The sequence below is a fragment of the Aegilops tauschii genome, chromosome 5, assembly GCF_002575655.3.
Source record: "Aegilops tauschii subsp. strangulata cultivar AL8/78 chromosome 5, Aet v6.0, whole genome shotgun sequence".
NCBI lineage: Eukaryota > Viridiplantae > Streptophyta > Magnoliopsida > Poales > Poaceae > Aegilops > Aegilops tauschii.
In genome coordinates, this window is record NC_053039.3 from 473,792,816 (window position 1) to 473,808,069 (window position 15,254).

Consider the following 15,254-nt stretch of genomic DNA (forward strand, 5'->3'; position numbering starts at 1 on the left):
ATAGTCTGCCATTTTCATTCTGAGGTTGTGCTCTTGCCTGAAGACCCGTGGAAAGTCAAAGCAAAGCATGTGTTTCTCATTGCGCGACGCCTGAACTCCACATGTCTGATGGGTAGTGGCGCTCTCGCTTTCGGCCCGTCTGTTTCACGCTTGGAAAATTAAAGGAAAAATAGGAGGCGTAGAACGGTCTTTGGCCGCGTGTTTTTCGTGCGTCTGGGTGGGCATGGCAATCAATCAGTTGATCTCCGTTTCCTCATTCCTGGAGTCAAAGCTTCCACGCCCAGAGTTCAGACTCTTTCCCCTCTTGGTCTCTCCAATCCACGCGGGAAGACACTCCCTGCTGTTGACCGCCTCCTCCCCCCTCGGCCCTCCCGCCCTTCGGGGAAGGAAGAAGCATGGCGGAGGCAAGCAACGGAGCGGGGGAAAGAAAGAGAAAGACAACGGAATGGGATGGATCGGGAAGAAGCAAAAGAGGAGGTCAGGTTAGGATTGCATCTTCTTTTTGGTCTTGGAATTGTGCCTTTTCTTCTTCAGGTGGTTTCTTCTCTGCTGCGTCTTCATCGCGTTTCTTGGTTGGTTTTGCGCTCTTCAGGTGCTCGATCGCTTGCCGGACCGGGACCCGGGATTCTTTCAGCGGCTTGGGGGCGGGGAGCACAGCAGGGTCTCCTTCTCGATCCGTCAGCTGGCTTGGATCGGATGATACTCGGTGAGAGCTTGTTTTTTTCCGTCACCACCATGTGGTTCTTCCTTGGATTTCTCTTCTTCTTCTTCTTCTTCTTCTTCTTCTTCTTCCTTGGGGTTCTTTCGGTGGGTTGACTCGTTTCCCGCCCTGTTTTGCTTCCATTGGGACGGCCCTGTCTTTGATTCTCTTGTCTGGAATGCGCTCTTTGGTCTCCCATCTTCCTTCATCAAAATTGAGTTTTGGGACAGTCTGAGCGCAGCTTGAAAAATCATTATAGGACGTCTAGAGCTTTGAATCGTTTACTCGCATTAATATCCTAGGATCTCCAAAGGAAAATTATGGGCTTATGTTTTGCTACCAAGATCGAGGATGCAGTGTTTTTCTGCCCTTTCACCGGTTCTACATCTCCAAATTGGCAGTTCTAAGCCGCAGTGATCTTCCTTCGAAATAGTTTTCTTCGATTTTCCTTTTAAAAAGTATGTATAGTTTTGTTGTTTGCACTGAAAGCCATCTGTCCACACATACCAGCTGAGAGAAAAAAAGACCATATATCAATTTTTGCCTGTGTGCGTACTGCGTAGTGGAAATCTGCTGAATTTATTTGCTTGTTTTGATCTATCGTTCCATTACAAGCAAAATCTTTCCATTCTCTTATCTGTATCTTTGTATCTAATTACGCCTTTGAAAAATTGGCAGAGGTGAAATCTGAAATGGGTGCGAGCAGAATCGCTCGGAAGGAACTTCACTGATGGCGTTCACAACTTCAGCCTGTTTCCTTGGAGTTGGAATCGGTTAATATGTCTTGTTCAGGTACTTCCAACTCTAAGAACTTCTACTTCATTTGTGCTTTTCACTCTCCTCCTGAGGTTTGCCATCTGACTGAATATTGTTTTTGGCTCCCAAGCTTTAGTGAGCCTTTTCTTCAAAAATGAAATAATTCAAAGAGCATTTATGAGTTCCAGAAAATTCAAGAAACATTCTAATATGTAAATTTTGTAATACACTATGAATCTGCAATTCATGGAAAATGTTTGCGACTTTCCACAGAAAACACAAAAAATGCGATTATCTGCGATAGGAGGTACTGTTGCTATCATTTACTGTTTTAGATCACAGTATTTATGTTTTTTCATGTCGGCCAGATTTGAAAAGATTTTTCGCACAGAATTGTGTGGAATGAATAAAATGTTCATTATAGTTGGAGACCCCAAAATCTTTACCCCCATCTGGTGCTCTTTGCAGTGTCAAGTTTGCTTATTTTAGCAGTTTCAAAGAAAATTTAGCTTGTTTTAACCATTCAAATGAACAATATGATGAGTCAGGATTTTCATCCCGACTTTAAACAATAAGGTCCAATGCGGATGGTTGGGAGAATCCAATCTTTGGTCGTACTACATCCCTTTTAGGATACCTCCTCACAAAGATGGAGCACATAAACACCACATTTCCTCGTTCTCTTTGCGGGCATTCCGGGGGAGCCTCATGTGAACACCGAAGGAGGCGATGTCGTGCGGAATAAAAGTCTTCCTGCTCAGTCGTCATCTGAAAGAGTAACCAGGCCCCTAAGTGGATTTTGGTATTAATGACGGGCAACCAAGAGACTAATGCGCACACCAAGTGTTAAAACATATTTAATCCCAAGTGTGTTGGTTGTCAGGCATCGATGACCTCCCCCCCCCCCCCCTCCAGGAAAAAGAGATGGAATAGCTCCCGGAGGTTATTTTGTTATTCTTTGTTGTTTGGTGATTTTGTGATTATCACCATTGAGTCTTTAGAGAAGTTACACTGTTAAGAAAGGACAATGATGGAAAAAATGTTGTTTACTGCTAATCATATTTATCTTGCCACCAGCAAGCCCAAAAGAAAATACGCCGGAAGTGGAGAATTGCTAAGTCTAAAGGTTCAAGTTCAAGGTAGGCTAGACAGTCTGGGGTTGCAAGTCCTGACAGTTTAGATGTACACCGGAATGACTAGGATCGGTCCAAGGAGCCGGACGGTTCGGGATAGTGTACTACCTTTGCTTGAAGCTGCTCAGTTTCTAAGTCGTGCTATCCGACGTGATTACCTGGATTGTCCGAGGCCTGACATGTTGAGATAGGGTTTGGTTGGGGTGAAGCCCCAGCCGGACCATCCAGCTCTCTATCTAGCCTCTGCCCCAAAGTAGCTTGGTTACTATCCCAGGCTGTCCGGTAACCTGTTTCACTTGAGCATTTTGAATGCATTTACTAGTTTGAATCCCTGGTAATAGGGGTTCGTGGGCAATCTGCTTATTAGCCTGAACCGTCCGGATGTGTGATTCTGCTAAAAGACGAACATTTATTTTACTTAGCTATATATGTCGGAGTTGACTACCCGTGCAAGCAAGGACCCGTTGCTATTCTCCACTATCCCTCGGCCACATTTGAGCTATTCTCTTGGATTGGGAGAGAGAGATTTGAGAGGGGATCGGGAGGTAAGTTAAGCCAAGCTAAGATCCATGCTTTTCCCCTCCTTTGACCAAAAGATTTTAGCATTTGAGCAAATTTCCAAGCCTCCCCTTGATCTTGTTGCTCTTGGAGGTTGGAGATTCCTAGGAGGTTGGTGTCACTCCTAAGCTTCCAACTTGTGGATTGCCCCAAAGTTTGTGAAGGTTGGAAGTCACGTGAAGACTCACCCTAATTGGTTGAGCTCGGGCTTTGTTGGACGAGGCTTAGGGAGAAGAAGGCGAGACCTCTCAAACGGAGTTTGCGTCCCTCCAAGGACATGAACTTCAGGTGACATCTTCGTCTCCATGCCCACTTTGGTTATCCTTTTCCTAGCTCCTATTATTGTTTAGAGTAATCTAGCTTGCTGGATTGCTTATCGTACATGGTGTTTCACTTAGTTGTATTTCTAGAGAACTCATAATTCTACAATCCCTAAAATCCACTAAGAAAAGATAAAAATTTGTAGTCGCTTCACCCCCTCCCCCCTCCAATTTACATCTTTGATCCTTCCTCATCCTAGTGTGTCCATTGTGGCAAAGGCCGAAGAATCCACGGTGTTGGTCTCCTATGCGTGGATTCCTGATTTGGTGTATTGTTATCAAGAATTGTAGTTTAAATTGATGGCAGCGACGGTGATGGTGACGTTGGCTTTGTTTTTGTTAGTGGTTCTCCTATTTCATAACTATCGTGCTTTTGATGTTCAATACTAATGGTTTGGCAATGAAAACCATGGTCCAATATTCAGGCCACAACGAGTTCGGCTAATTTATGTTGCCACTTGTTGGGATGGTTGGCTCATGTGACTCTTAGAAATCTTTGATGACATACAACTGTGATATTTGGACTTCCACAACCTTTTCAATGGATGCTCAGAGGAATTTTAAGATGCAAAGGGCAAAGTTGGAGACCCCGACTTTGGAGACCAGAAAATTTTGGAATGACTTCGTCTGGGGCCACCATCCTCTCCCCATCGCAATCATCATGCTATCGTGCAACCTTAACCTAAAAGATGGTCCCACCCTATCCCCATAACCTAGCTCCTCCTTTATGCAAGTAGTCATAATCCAAAGTATAGGTGGAAGAAATAGACAAGAACGAAGATGAAAATCACATGAGTTGAAAACGAGTCCGAAGGATGGCGGTTGATCAATGCACGCTAATATATCAGACTTAATGGTGTCTCTCGGTGTAGTTGGATGATAGTGAAGGAGCCCTATCCCCATAACCTAGCTCCTCCTCTATACAAGCAGTCATAATCCAAAGTATAGGTGGAAGAAATAGACAAGAACGAAGGTGAAAATCACATGAGTTGAAAACGAGTCCGAAGGATGGCAGTTGATCAATGCACGCTAATATATCAGATTAAATGGTGTCTCTCAGTGTATTTGGATGATAGTGAAGGAGGGTGCGATGACGTATATATCATGTCTAGCTTGCCCTCTTCAAGATGAAAGTTATCCCTTGTTTGACAAGAACATTGTGTATCACAGATTACCACACCACATAATTTCTCCATTAAATTTCCTTACTTGAATCTATCATCATCCATAATATTGTGTGTGATGGTGTTTTGGTGATTACATCATGAATTAGGTTAGTCTATTTTTTTTATATGCCTTTTACTTTTACTTTGATACACATTCGGTCTTATGGCCAGTGACCCTCATATTCTTTTGCCTATTGGCCACATACCCAATTCGATACTATGGGATACAACTATACAAGACAAGCATGCCACAGACAAATCTCACAAAGAAAATAATATGCCGATTCAAATGCATATCTAACCGATATATCTCATTTTAGACGATGTATGTTCTTGACGTAATGTTGGAGGAAAGTGAACACCTGTAAGTAGGGGATCTACCTTAATCAAGAGGCTCACATCGACGATTGACCCTCAAACCCCCTCATACACTGACCAAGGATGGGCAGTGCCATTTGGTTTGGGATAACCCTTTATAACTCCTCGCACCCATATCCTCAAGGTGTAAATTGTAGGGCATAGATTGAGGGGTTTGGGATCACAGTTGTGCATCTACATAAGATCCTACAAGACCCACGAACTAACACATGGACTATGGCAAGGACAACACCCAAGAGGGACTGCATCCTAACAAGGGGCATATGAGCATATTCAACAATCCACATTGATCGAATAGTTGCCATGCGGTAAGAGGGAATGTTCCTGATTGGGCAGACGAGGATGTCATGGTTGGGCATGCTTGCCTGCTATTGGGGTATGAGGGATCAAGGATGCCATGGTTGGGCATGCTCTGAGATAAGCGAGACTGGTGAGAGTATCCTTAGTGGAACACTTGGGATCTCAACATGGCCAAGAACACACACGGATACACAAATTGGGGAAGGACATGCATGAACCCTATGTAAAAGGATTAGACCTAATCCACACCATTCAGAGCTTATGAACATCGTCATGTGTGCAGTTGTGCATGTATGTATAGATCTTTATTTTGTAGAGAGTTGGTGCTGAACTCATTTTTTTTATCGTTTTGACATGACCTTTGCGCTAATAAAACCCCTCTTTATAAAAAATCACACCCAACTTCTAACTCAGTTGATAAAGCAATGCAAGTTTTGACTAGGTGTAGGTGGTGACTTGGTGTGTATTATGGTTCTTGTAATCCCCTATTAACTGTTAGTTATGTGTTTCATTAACATAATTGCTCCATATAAATAAAAGTATTTTGCTATGTGGGAAGTTTTGTGGCTCTAAGACCATCGGATTGGGCAAATTCGACCCCCTGAACATTCGCGGGCGCGTGGATGCGCGCGCAGACAGCGCTGACCAGCCCCTCATTTCTCCTCCCGAACAACCATACCCCTCATTTTCATGCAAAACCATGAACCTCCATCATATAACATCACTTTATCACCAATTAAACAATTCGACAAAGCAAATAAATCACAATTCAACACATGCCAAAATAAAATTTAACACTCATAGAGGCGATACAAGAATGAATCATTCTCATCTCTCTTTGCGGGTGGATCTCCTTTTTCTTCATGTGTAGCCACTTCTTGTTTTCCTTGTTCAAGAGGCTAGCATCCTGCAATATGATCTTCGAATCCTCGGTGTCCCTTGCAAGATTCAACCTCTCTTTGTCGAGCTTAGTTGTTTGTATTGTCTTCTTCTTTTTAAGCTCCCATTTTGCATATTTCTCTTGCTTCTCCAAATCTATCTTCTCCCTCTCAATGCTCAACTTCTCTTTCACCCTCTCCCGGTCGAACAACATCTTCTCCCTTTGAACATCCAAGAAGAGCTTGTATCTCCCCCCTTCTGCTCCTCTTGGGCGTAAAAAATGCCCGTCACAGACATTTTGATTGCCGCACAGTCACGCGCGGCCCTCTCCTTCTCCCACTTGTTTCCCAGCACCTGCCAATTCTTCTTTGGCACGGTCGCTTTTCCGTCCGCTCCCCCACTTTGCTCATCGTCGTCAACCAACCCAATAGATTGTTGGGAGCTTGAGCCATTGTTGAGCTTAATGGCGAGTTGTGACTTAGGTTTCCCATTCAGTTTCAACCAACAACAGGGCAAAGTGAATGGCTTGCCCTTGGTTTGGTTGAACAAATTGGATCCATGCTTGTGGCCAACCAAGATTCACACTATACATCTTCATGGCTTGTGAATGCCGAGCCTCTTGCCTTTGCTACCTTCTTATTTTAGTGCGCGGTATTTGCGCAACATCAAGTAATTGGTACCAACCAAGCCATATTGCATAGGCTCTTGACCATCATTTATCATGTTCATAAAAAATATGCATCACAATAAAACCACCATTCCTAAATTGATCCGATGGTATGTGCAACAAACGAAGCAAGCAATACAAATGGCATATGGGGCAAATTGTACCGTGTCTTGGTCGGCTACTTCATCGAACAACACGTGGGCATGCCCGATGCCGGCTTTATCCGCTGCCTTTGGAGTTGCAGCGAGCATTCGGATGTTGGAACGGAGTCAAGAACGCTCGACAACATGTTCCCTCTTGCAGGTAGGTAGGATGACGCGGAGGCAGCCGCAAGACCAGACGCGCCCAAGTCCATGTCTACGACCTCTTTCTCAGCAACTTCCTTCTTCGTAGCTTCTCAGACGCGCTGCCAGGAGTGCCGCTCCCTCTGGGCGATGTCCTCTGCCTTGCAAGCGACGACGGTCGGGACCGTCACAGACTTCGCCGAGCTATTGTCCATGGCGGCGGTGGAGACAGGGTCCTTGGTGTCGAGGTCAGACAACTAACGAGGACGACGCAGACGGGGAGCAAGGGTGGGGGGAGGGCGATGGCTCAGACAAGGGAAATTGAGAAAGAACGCGGGAGCAGTGCGGTCAATTTCATGGACAATTTTGAGCGAATTCGGGGTTTCGGCGTCCCATATTCCTACCACATATGGGCTGGATTTGAGGGATGCTGAACAATCCGGATATTTGGGCCGGCTTTCAGAGATCCGATTGGATGGCGTTTTTGGGTCCGGGCAATGACCGGGTTATCCGCACGTTCGAGAGTGAGGGTCCTGTTATAGATCCTCCACCAGCTCATTTGCTTTAAGTGGCCAGTAGAATACTGAAACCAGAGGTGTAGAAAATGATTGGAAGCCCATCAAGAACCTTTTCAATATGAACAGGAGGAGGCAATCACAGGAAACACGTGGAAGGTGGACTACACATGATTCCATGTATTCGGCCACGACCTCGCCATGACCATCGTTGGACCTTGAACAGAGAACAACACCGTCGCCGTCGATGCACACATGCCACAAAGCGATAGATATGTTAATCAAACGAGAGATCCCAATAGTACCACTACAACATCGACTTAAAATAACACGTTGTCATATTCAACACACATGCTGACACTAGCACCAACAACTCGCCGATCGAGCAACTGAAACTTCAGCGAAAGCGTGTCCAAGTGTCGCTAGAAGACTACGGTCCAGGCCAGGTCCGTACTCGTCTGCCTGAAAAGAAGTCTCTACTCGTCGTTTGCCGTTCAAGCGTTTCACCGTGGACAGCATGTTTCCCCGGTCGCTGGCTACGTGGCTCTGCTTCTGGTTCACACTGGCAACGCTTCTCCTGTTCAATTCAATCTACTCGTCATTGAAATTTTCCTCTCTTTGGTTTCCCACCTCGGAGAAATCTTTGATTCTAGATGCATGTCTTCAGCCTGCATATATAATAATATATGTCAGATGACTAGTTATGGTATGAGAATAATATTGTTTTTGGCACATATCCTTTCTAGCATATGTTTTGTATTTATTATCATGAACTGTCCTCATGGATGCTTAAGCTCCAAATACCTCTGTTTAACTTGGAATCCTGCTATTTTTTTTCCAGAATGTCCTAAATTATACATAAAATTTTAAATATATAAATCATCCTTCTAGATTGCATTCTTGCTGGCCCTAATCCCAAGCCCGAGCCTAGCCTAGCCACAAATAAATAACAAATAATAGCATTCTTTCTATTTAGAAATGTCATTTAATCATTTTTTGGGATATATGAATACATTATTACCCCTATATATCTGTTAACTCCTAGTTTTTGGGTATTTGGGGCTTTTTATCAGGCTTTCGGGCCAAGCTTCGACTAGAATACTAAGCGAGAGCCTGGCGTGACCACCCGACTTTCTTGCTAGGGCAGTCCGACTGGGCGGTCCATGCATAGACCTAGCCCCATCCATGAGATAAAAAAATAAGGGTTAATTTGATAACACCTCAAAATCGAAAAATGCCACTGCGAAAATAGACTTGAAAAAATGCTGCTCTAATTTTTGGATACTAAAATAAAGATATTTTAACACTTTGAGCATAATAAATACATGTCAAAATTGTTGATGTATGTGTGCCCGTCGAACCAACCCAAGCTTGCGACATAATTGGTGTTTCAATTAATGAAGTGAAGCTGCTTGCTTCATAGAGAGATTAATTAAGGATGTGTTGGACTACAATAACCTCGTTTGCTCAATCCTCTTTTGGCTATTTTAGTAGTATTTGCTTAGCCCTTATTGCCCACTTTTGTATCTAATTTTATATGGTAAGTTATGAGATAATCATAGCGCAACATTGTTCATGAACCGGAAATCGGTCCAGTGTTGTTATATGGGATGGTAGCAGTTTTGCCCAAAAAAATCTCGAACTCCTGAGGGGTAGGATGGGCGAAGGAAGTTTTAAAACCCATGGGCGGCGCTTTCAATTTATATTCAGTGTAAGAAAGTTCAAGAACGGCGAAAATCTTGATTTTTTGGTTAGGCACTGGCTTATACGCAGGGAAAGCCAAAGCCAAACACCCAGTGAGTATAAATTTCACGAAATTATAGAGATCAACATAGGTTTATACGTTTGTTTCTAAAAAAAAGAGAGCTACTTTTGCTAAAGAAAAAGGAAATAAAACGCGGTGCTGTTTGGGACGGGAGAAGTTAAGACGGACGCTCGCTGTGAAAAAAAGAAGTTCGGATAAATCGGCATGCCAAGGAACGAAGTGGACGTCCCGGCGGCCGCGAGAGCGAGTTGCGCACACTTGTCAGCCGGGCTCCCGCGTGGAACCTTCTGCGGCTGCCTCTGCCTACGTGTGCGACGCCATCGCCCCAATCGCGTACCGCGTTGCCGTGAGTAGGCCCATCACTACCTCGTGCTCATTCCGGGCCGAGCTCGCAATAAATGGGAAAAATATATTCGCCCCGGCTTTGACCGTCTCGCCTCTTTTAGCTCTCTCCGCCTCTCTCAGACCGTACGGGTCCATTTGACCACGTGACCCAAATCCGCCACCTGGGCCCCATTCCCCCCTCCTCCTCCCCCGCCGCGGCTATATAACCGCGTCCGGACATTTTCCCGGCAAACACTTCTTCACCTTCACCAAGCAAAGCACACAGCGCCCAGCAGCAACTCGTCGACGCAGAGCGGAGGAGCGAAGGAGGCCGGCCGGCGAGATCGACGCAAATGCAGATGGACTCCTACTACTTCCACGACGACGCCCACTTCTTCGCCGGCTGCGGCGTCCCCGGCTCGCCGGACCTGCCCTTCGCCGACCTCATTGCGTCGCTGTCGGAGCCGCTGCCTGAGGTGGCGAGCCAGAGCGCGTTCCGGGAGTACCGCGGCGTCGGGCTGGAGCTTCCGGGGACGGCGCGGGGAGGGACGGGGAACGGGATCAACATCCACCGGAGGATGATGGGCGTGCTGGGCAGGATGGTGCCGGTCACCGAGGAGGAAGAGAGACCGCAGCAACAGCACCAGCAGCAGCAGCAGCAGCAGCAGGCGGCCGGCGCCGTCGAGAGCAGCCGCGGGTTCCGGCACATGATGCGCGAGCGCCAGCGCCGCGAGAAGCTCAGCCAGAGCTACGCCGACCTCTACGCCATGGTCTCCTCCCGCTCCAAGGTATTACTTCGACCGTCCGCGCCCGCTGTCCCACATTCCATTTCGCTGGTGCTCGAATGCCATGTGCTGAGTGAACGAGTGATGCCATTGCAGCAGGACAAGAACTCGATCGTGCAGTCCGCGGCCGTCTACATCCACGAGCTCAAGGTCGCCAAGGAGCAGCTCCAGAGGAGGAACGACGAGCTCAAGGCCAAGATCCTGGGGCACGACGCGCAGCAGCAGTGCGTCAAGGTGCAGTTCGAGGTCGACGAGCCCTCGTCCTCCGTCGACTCCATGATCGGGGCCCTCAGGCGCCTCAAGAGCATGAATGTCAAGACCAGGGGGATCCACTCCACCTTGTCCGGCCAGCGGTTGACGACGGAGATGAATGTCGAAACCACGGTGAGCTAGCTTCATTTTTCTTACCTTAGTCCTCCTACCTGCTTTGTTGACAATAATAAGCCGGACTAAACTAGGTTAGAAAATACACAACAGTTGAGTCACCTACAAGATTTTTTTGGAATTTCCGTGTTGTTTTAGTACACTACTACATCATGGATATACATTACTAGTCATCACTAGACTGTTGGATAGGGACTGCATCATCGATACGATAACGATGAGGATTGTAAAATTGATTCAAGAAATGAAATGACCGCGATATGATTTTAGTCCTTAGTGTTTTCTTGAAATCTATACAAAACATCTTGGTGGTGATATTTTTTGTTAAGCCATGTTACCATCAAAGTACACTAAATAATTTCTGAAAGGACATACTAATATACTATATATTTCACTCGACCGTTTTAAACTTTTCATCCAAGCTCGAAACTCGGTCTTTTCCAATACAATACAAATACCAATAAAGTAAAAGGTAAATTGTGAACAAGGCAAATCACAAAATTTGACTATCGCTGAGGAATTGTGTCAAAGTTGTGCTAGAAAACCTGTGACTTCTGCTGAAGACATCATTTGAATTGAACATATCCTTTGCCCGGGCACATGTTATAAAATCTGCAGGGCCAATCCTTGTCGAATTAATCCGCATCCGCTGTTACTGTCAAACTAAATAAATTCTGCAGCTACTGTTAGGTTAATTGTTTTCCCGCAAGAATCGAAGAATTAATCATGCCCACTTTCAGTAGTAATCACCAAATGAAGCAAGTCAACGGATCCCCAATCTGAATAATGCAGTGTCAAGCTTAACATTTACTCAAGGTTCAATGCATGATTGATCAGTCTGATGTTATATATAAGTAAGCCACTTGTACACTCTTAACTAACCACGCCGCTTTCCTCACGTGTCCTATTCACAGATTGCGGCCTGCGAGGTAGAAAATGCAGTGGAGGAGGCTCTCCAGGAAGTAGAGAGGAATCAGCTGCCTGACAGCGAGGCCCCGTTTCCCGGAAGCAGGAGCGCCTGGCCTCAAACATCACACGTGCAAAATGTGTTCTGAGATGGTTCTGAGCACGAGGGCCATGAGACCCATTTGTTCATTGTTCTTTCTTCTCTCTTTTTTTCTCCTTTATTTCGATGATGGAGGGCAAATTTGACAAATTTAACCTATAGACAAAATCAAATCACAGAATGAACTGTCCGTGAAACTATTTCACGCGGCTGACCAGTGGCGCCTAACTCTCATGCGCCGCACTAGTGCAACGCCTGGGAGCTAGGCGCTGCACTAGGCAACGCCTAGGAGCTAGGCGCTGCACACTGACTTAGTAATTTTCTGATCACACGGGTGCGACGCTGGCCGTGTAGCGCCTATCTGTGAGGCGTTGCACAGTGTAGTGTGGCGCCTTCGTGTCGGGCGTCACACAAAAAGGTCAGCCGCGTGAAATAGTTTCACGGATAGTTCATTCTGTGATTTGATTTCGTCTATAGGTCAAATTTGTCAAATTTGTCATGATGGAGCAAGTGAAGATCTCCACATGCCCTTGCCCGCGTGCGTACGTGGTGGTTGTACGTACTCTCGACCCTCGTGTGTGGTCCTAGTGGTTTGTTCGGGGCTGTGAAGATGTAAGTAGCTCTTCAGATTTGTAGGTAGTGAGGTCAACTTGGGATCAAATGTGTTGGGAAAATTTGAAGGGGGTCAACTTGCACAGTTTGGCCTGGCGCTTACGTTTGGCCCTAGCAAGGAAGAGAAAATGATATGACAACTTGACAAGGATTACCAAACGTTTGGAAGAAGAGGGACCAGCAAGCCTTTGTTGGTTGCTGACACTGTAAATTTGCAACCACCCAATGTTCGAAATCGAGTATATATTTTTCTCCAAACAGGATCATTGTGTTTCGAGCAACCTTTTCACTAAAATGATAAAATGTCATTGAGATCTGTTATAGTTGTTATAAACTACATTCAAACTTTCTCGTGTTTGTAACCTGGGAACATTGCAAGGAGCTCAACTATTCTCGTGTTTGTAACCTGACAACATTGTAAGGAGCTCAACGCGAGAGTTTTCAACAACAAATCTTCACCCCTGGCCATTGGCATCTCGCGCAACCATATCGAGTCTAAAATTTCCGTCACAATGCACTAGTAGAAAAAGGACCTAATGTGAGACACATTAGTCCCGATTTGATTTTGGTCCGGTACTAATGGTACCATTAGTGCCGGTTCGAACGGCTATGCATTAATGCCGGTTCGTGTTGAACCTTTAGTACCGGTTCGTGCCGGTACTAAAGGGGTGGTGGTAGGCTGGCGTCAGGCCGGGGCCCCACGATCACCTTTAGTACCGGTTCGTGGCACAAACCGGTACTAAAGGGCTAACCTTTAGTACCGGTTCGTGCCATGAACCGGGACTAAAGGGGTCTGACCTATAGTCCCGGTTGGAGACACAAACCGGGACTATGGGGCAATTTTCAAACTCTACCCCCCCCCCCTATCGCCATTTCAGTTTTGAAAAAATCAAAAGAAAATGATAAAAACTTCAAACAATAAAATCCTTCGAGAGGTAGTTATATTACTACATCTACTAGTTAGGAAAATTTGAAAACTTCAATTTGGACATGTTTTGCAAAAAGTGTAGGGAGAATGTAAAACAGCTATAACTTTTGCATACGATGTCAGAAAAAAACGTATAATATATCAAAAACTTCAGCACGAAAATTCGCATACGATTTTGACGGCCTACGGCCTGTTTGTAATTTTTTAGAATTCTCAAATTCCAAAAGGAAAAAAAGATATGCTCAAATTTCAGTTTTTTTGGTTAAATCTGGTCAAACAATGGTCAAACTACTTATTCAAGAATTATTAATGTTACTACATAATTATTCAAGAATATTAGTGTTACTAAATAATTATTTCATTTTTTTGAATTTTGGTCAAATCTGGTCAAACTTATTCAAAAAATATTAGTGTTACTAAATAATTACTGTTTTTTAGAATAATAGTTTCAAACTCAAACGGTGAAACGTGTGACCTAATGCTCAAGCTAAACTGCTGAGGGTTAATAGGATTGTCAGCTTACATTTGTTAGGAAAACAACAAGTGCACACTTGGAAAGTAGAGGGAATAGAACTCCGAAGTTAAGCGTGCTCAGGCTGCGGGAGTGAGAGGATGGGTGACCGGCCGGGAAGTTAGACGATTTGGAATGAATGATCCACACTTGAGTAGTTAAGAGGGGTGATTAGAGACTAAATCATCAAATAATTCAGAAAATTGAAAATCGAAAAAAATTCCAATTTTTTTTCCAAAATTTTCAGATTAAAAAAAAACCTTTAGTACCGGTTGGTAACACCAACTGGTACTAAAGGGCCCCCATACCACAGCGCGAGCTCACGCCACGTGATGGGCCTTTAGTGGCGGTTCGTGCCGAACCGGTGCTAAAGGGGGGGCCTTTAGTCTCCACACTTTAGTGCCGGTTGCAGAACCATCACTAAAGGCCCTTACGAACCGGTGATAAAGCTTCGTTTTCTACTAGTGATGGGTGCCGAATTTGAGTGTCATTATGCCCAAAGAATAGGCTCTAGTTAATTTCAGCTTTCTTTTTTAGTATGTTATGATGCCGTGAGAGTAGGCTTTTGGGGAAAAAATAACGATGTCAACGTGAAAAAAACTACCCACACCCTCATGTCGCTCCCGCGAGCAACGGGGGCTAACCCTAGCTGCCGCCGGCCTAGTCCCCCTCTCCTCCCTCCCCTCCCCTCGCCGTCGCCGGAGTGTGCTGGCGAGCGAAGCCCAACCGAAGTCGGCGCCAACAGGGCGTTCTCTCCTCCACACTCGACGGGAATAGGTGCAGAATGGCTCCCCTGAGAGGCGGTGTGGCACCGTTGGCAGATGGCGTTGGCTCCTGCCTCCTGGCAGCTGCGTGGAGGGCTTCGTGAGCGCGAGTGCAGACCGCTTGTGGCGATGGCGGCTGCCTGTGTTGGTGGGGATGGGGCGACCCTAGTAGAGCAACTCTAGCAGACCCCGCATCCGCCCCCGACCCGCAAAATAACCGCCAAAATGCGGGTACGGCCCGGAAAACCCGCCCGACCAGACCCCGCATCCTGCCCCGGCCCGCAAAAAATTTTGAGGGGCGCGGCAAAATCCCGACCCCAACCCGGGAAAACGCGGGTTTCCCCCTCGCGGCTACGGTGCCCTGCATCAGAGAGAAGCAGTTGGCGGGAGGGACATTTCAGCCCCGCGCTCTTTTCCCCCTCCTTCTGCCGCCGCCCGCCCTTGCTTCCGCCCGCCCGCTGCCGCCGATTCCGGCCATATCTGAGGGCGGAATCGCGCCGCGGGGCCGCCCCACACCCT

At 46.1% G+C, this 15,254-nt stretch overlaps 1 protein-coding gene across 3 annotated transcripts; it reads left to right on the forward strand.

The window, feature by feature from the left end:
* Positions 1-229: 229 nt before the first annotated feature.
* LOC109765401 (transcription factor BHLH148) lies at positions 230-12,790 on the forward strand. Of its 3 annotated transcripts, none has more exons than XM_020324188.4 (5): positions 230-482; positions 593-706; positions 1,379-10,533; positions 10,630-10,914; positions 11,829-12,790. In XM_020324188.4, the coding sequence occupies exons 3-5, from the start codon at positions 10,099-10,101 to the stop codon at positions 11,967-11,969; spliced, it is 861 nt and encodes a 286-aa protein (XP_020179777.1). In that variant the 5' UTR covers positions 230-482; positions 593-706; positions 1,379-10,098; the 3' UTR covers positions 11,970-12,790. The 3 variants fall into 3 exon arrangements, with proteins under 3 accessions (XP_020179777.1, XP_020179773.1, XP_020179775.1); XM_020324186.4 differs by having other exon boundaries at positions 231-482; positions 10,627-10,914; XM_020324184.4 differs by having other exon boundaries at positions 1,379-10,914.
* Positions 12,791-15,254: the final 2,464 nt, after the last annotated feature.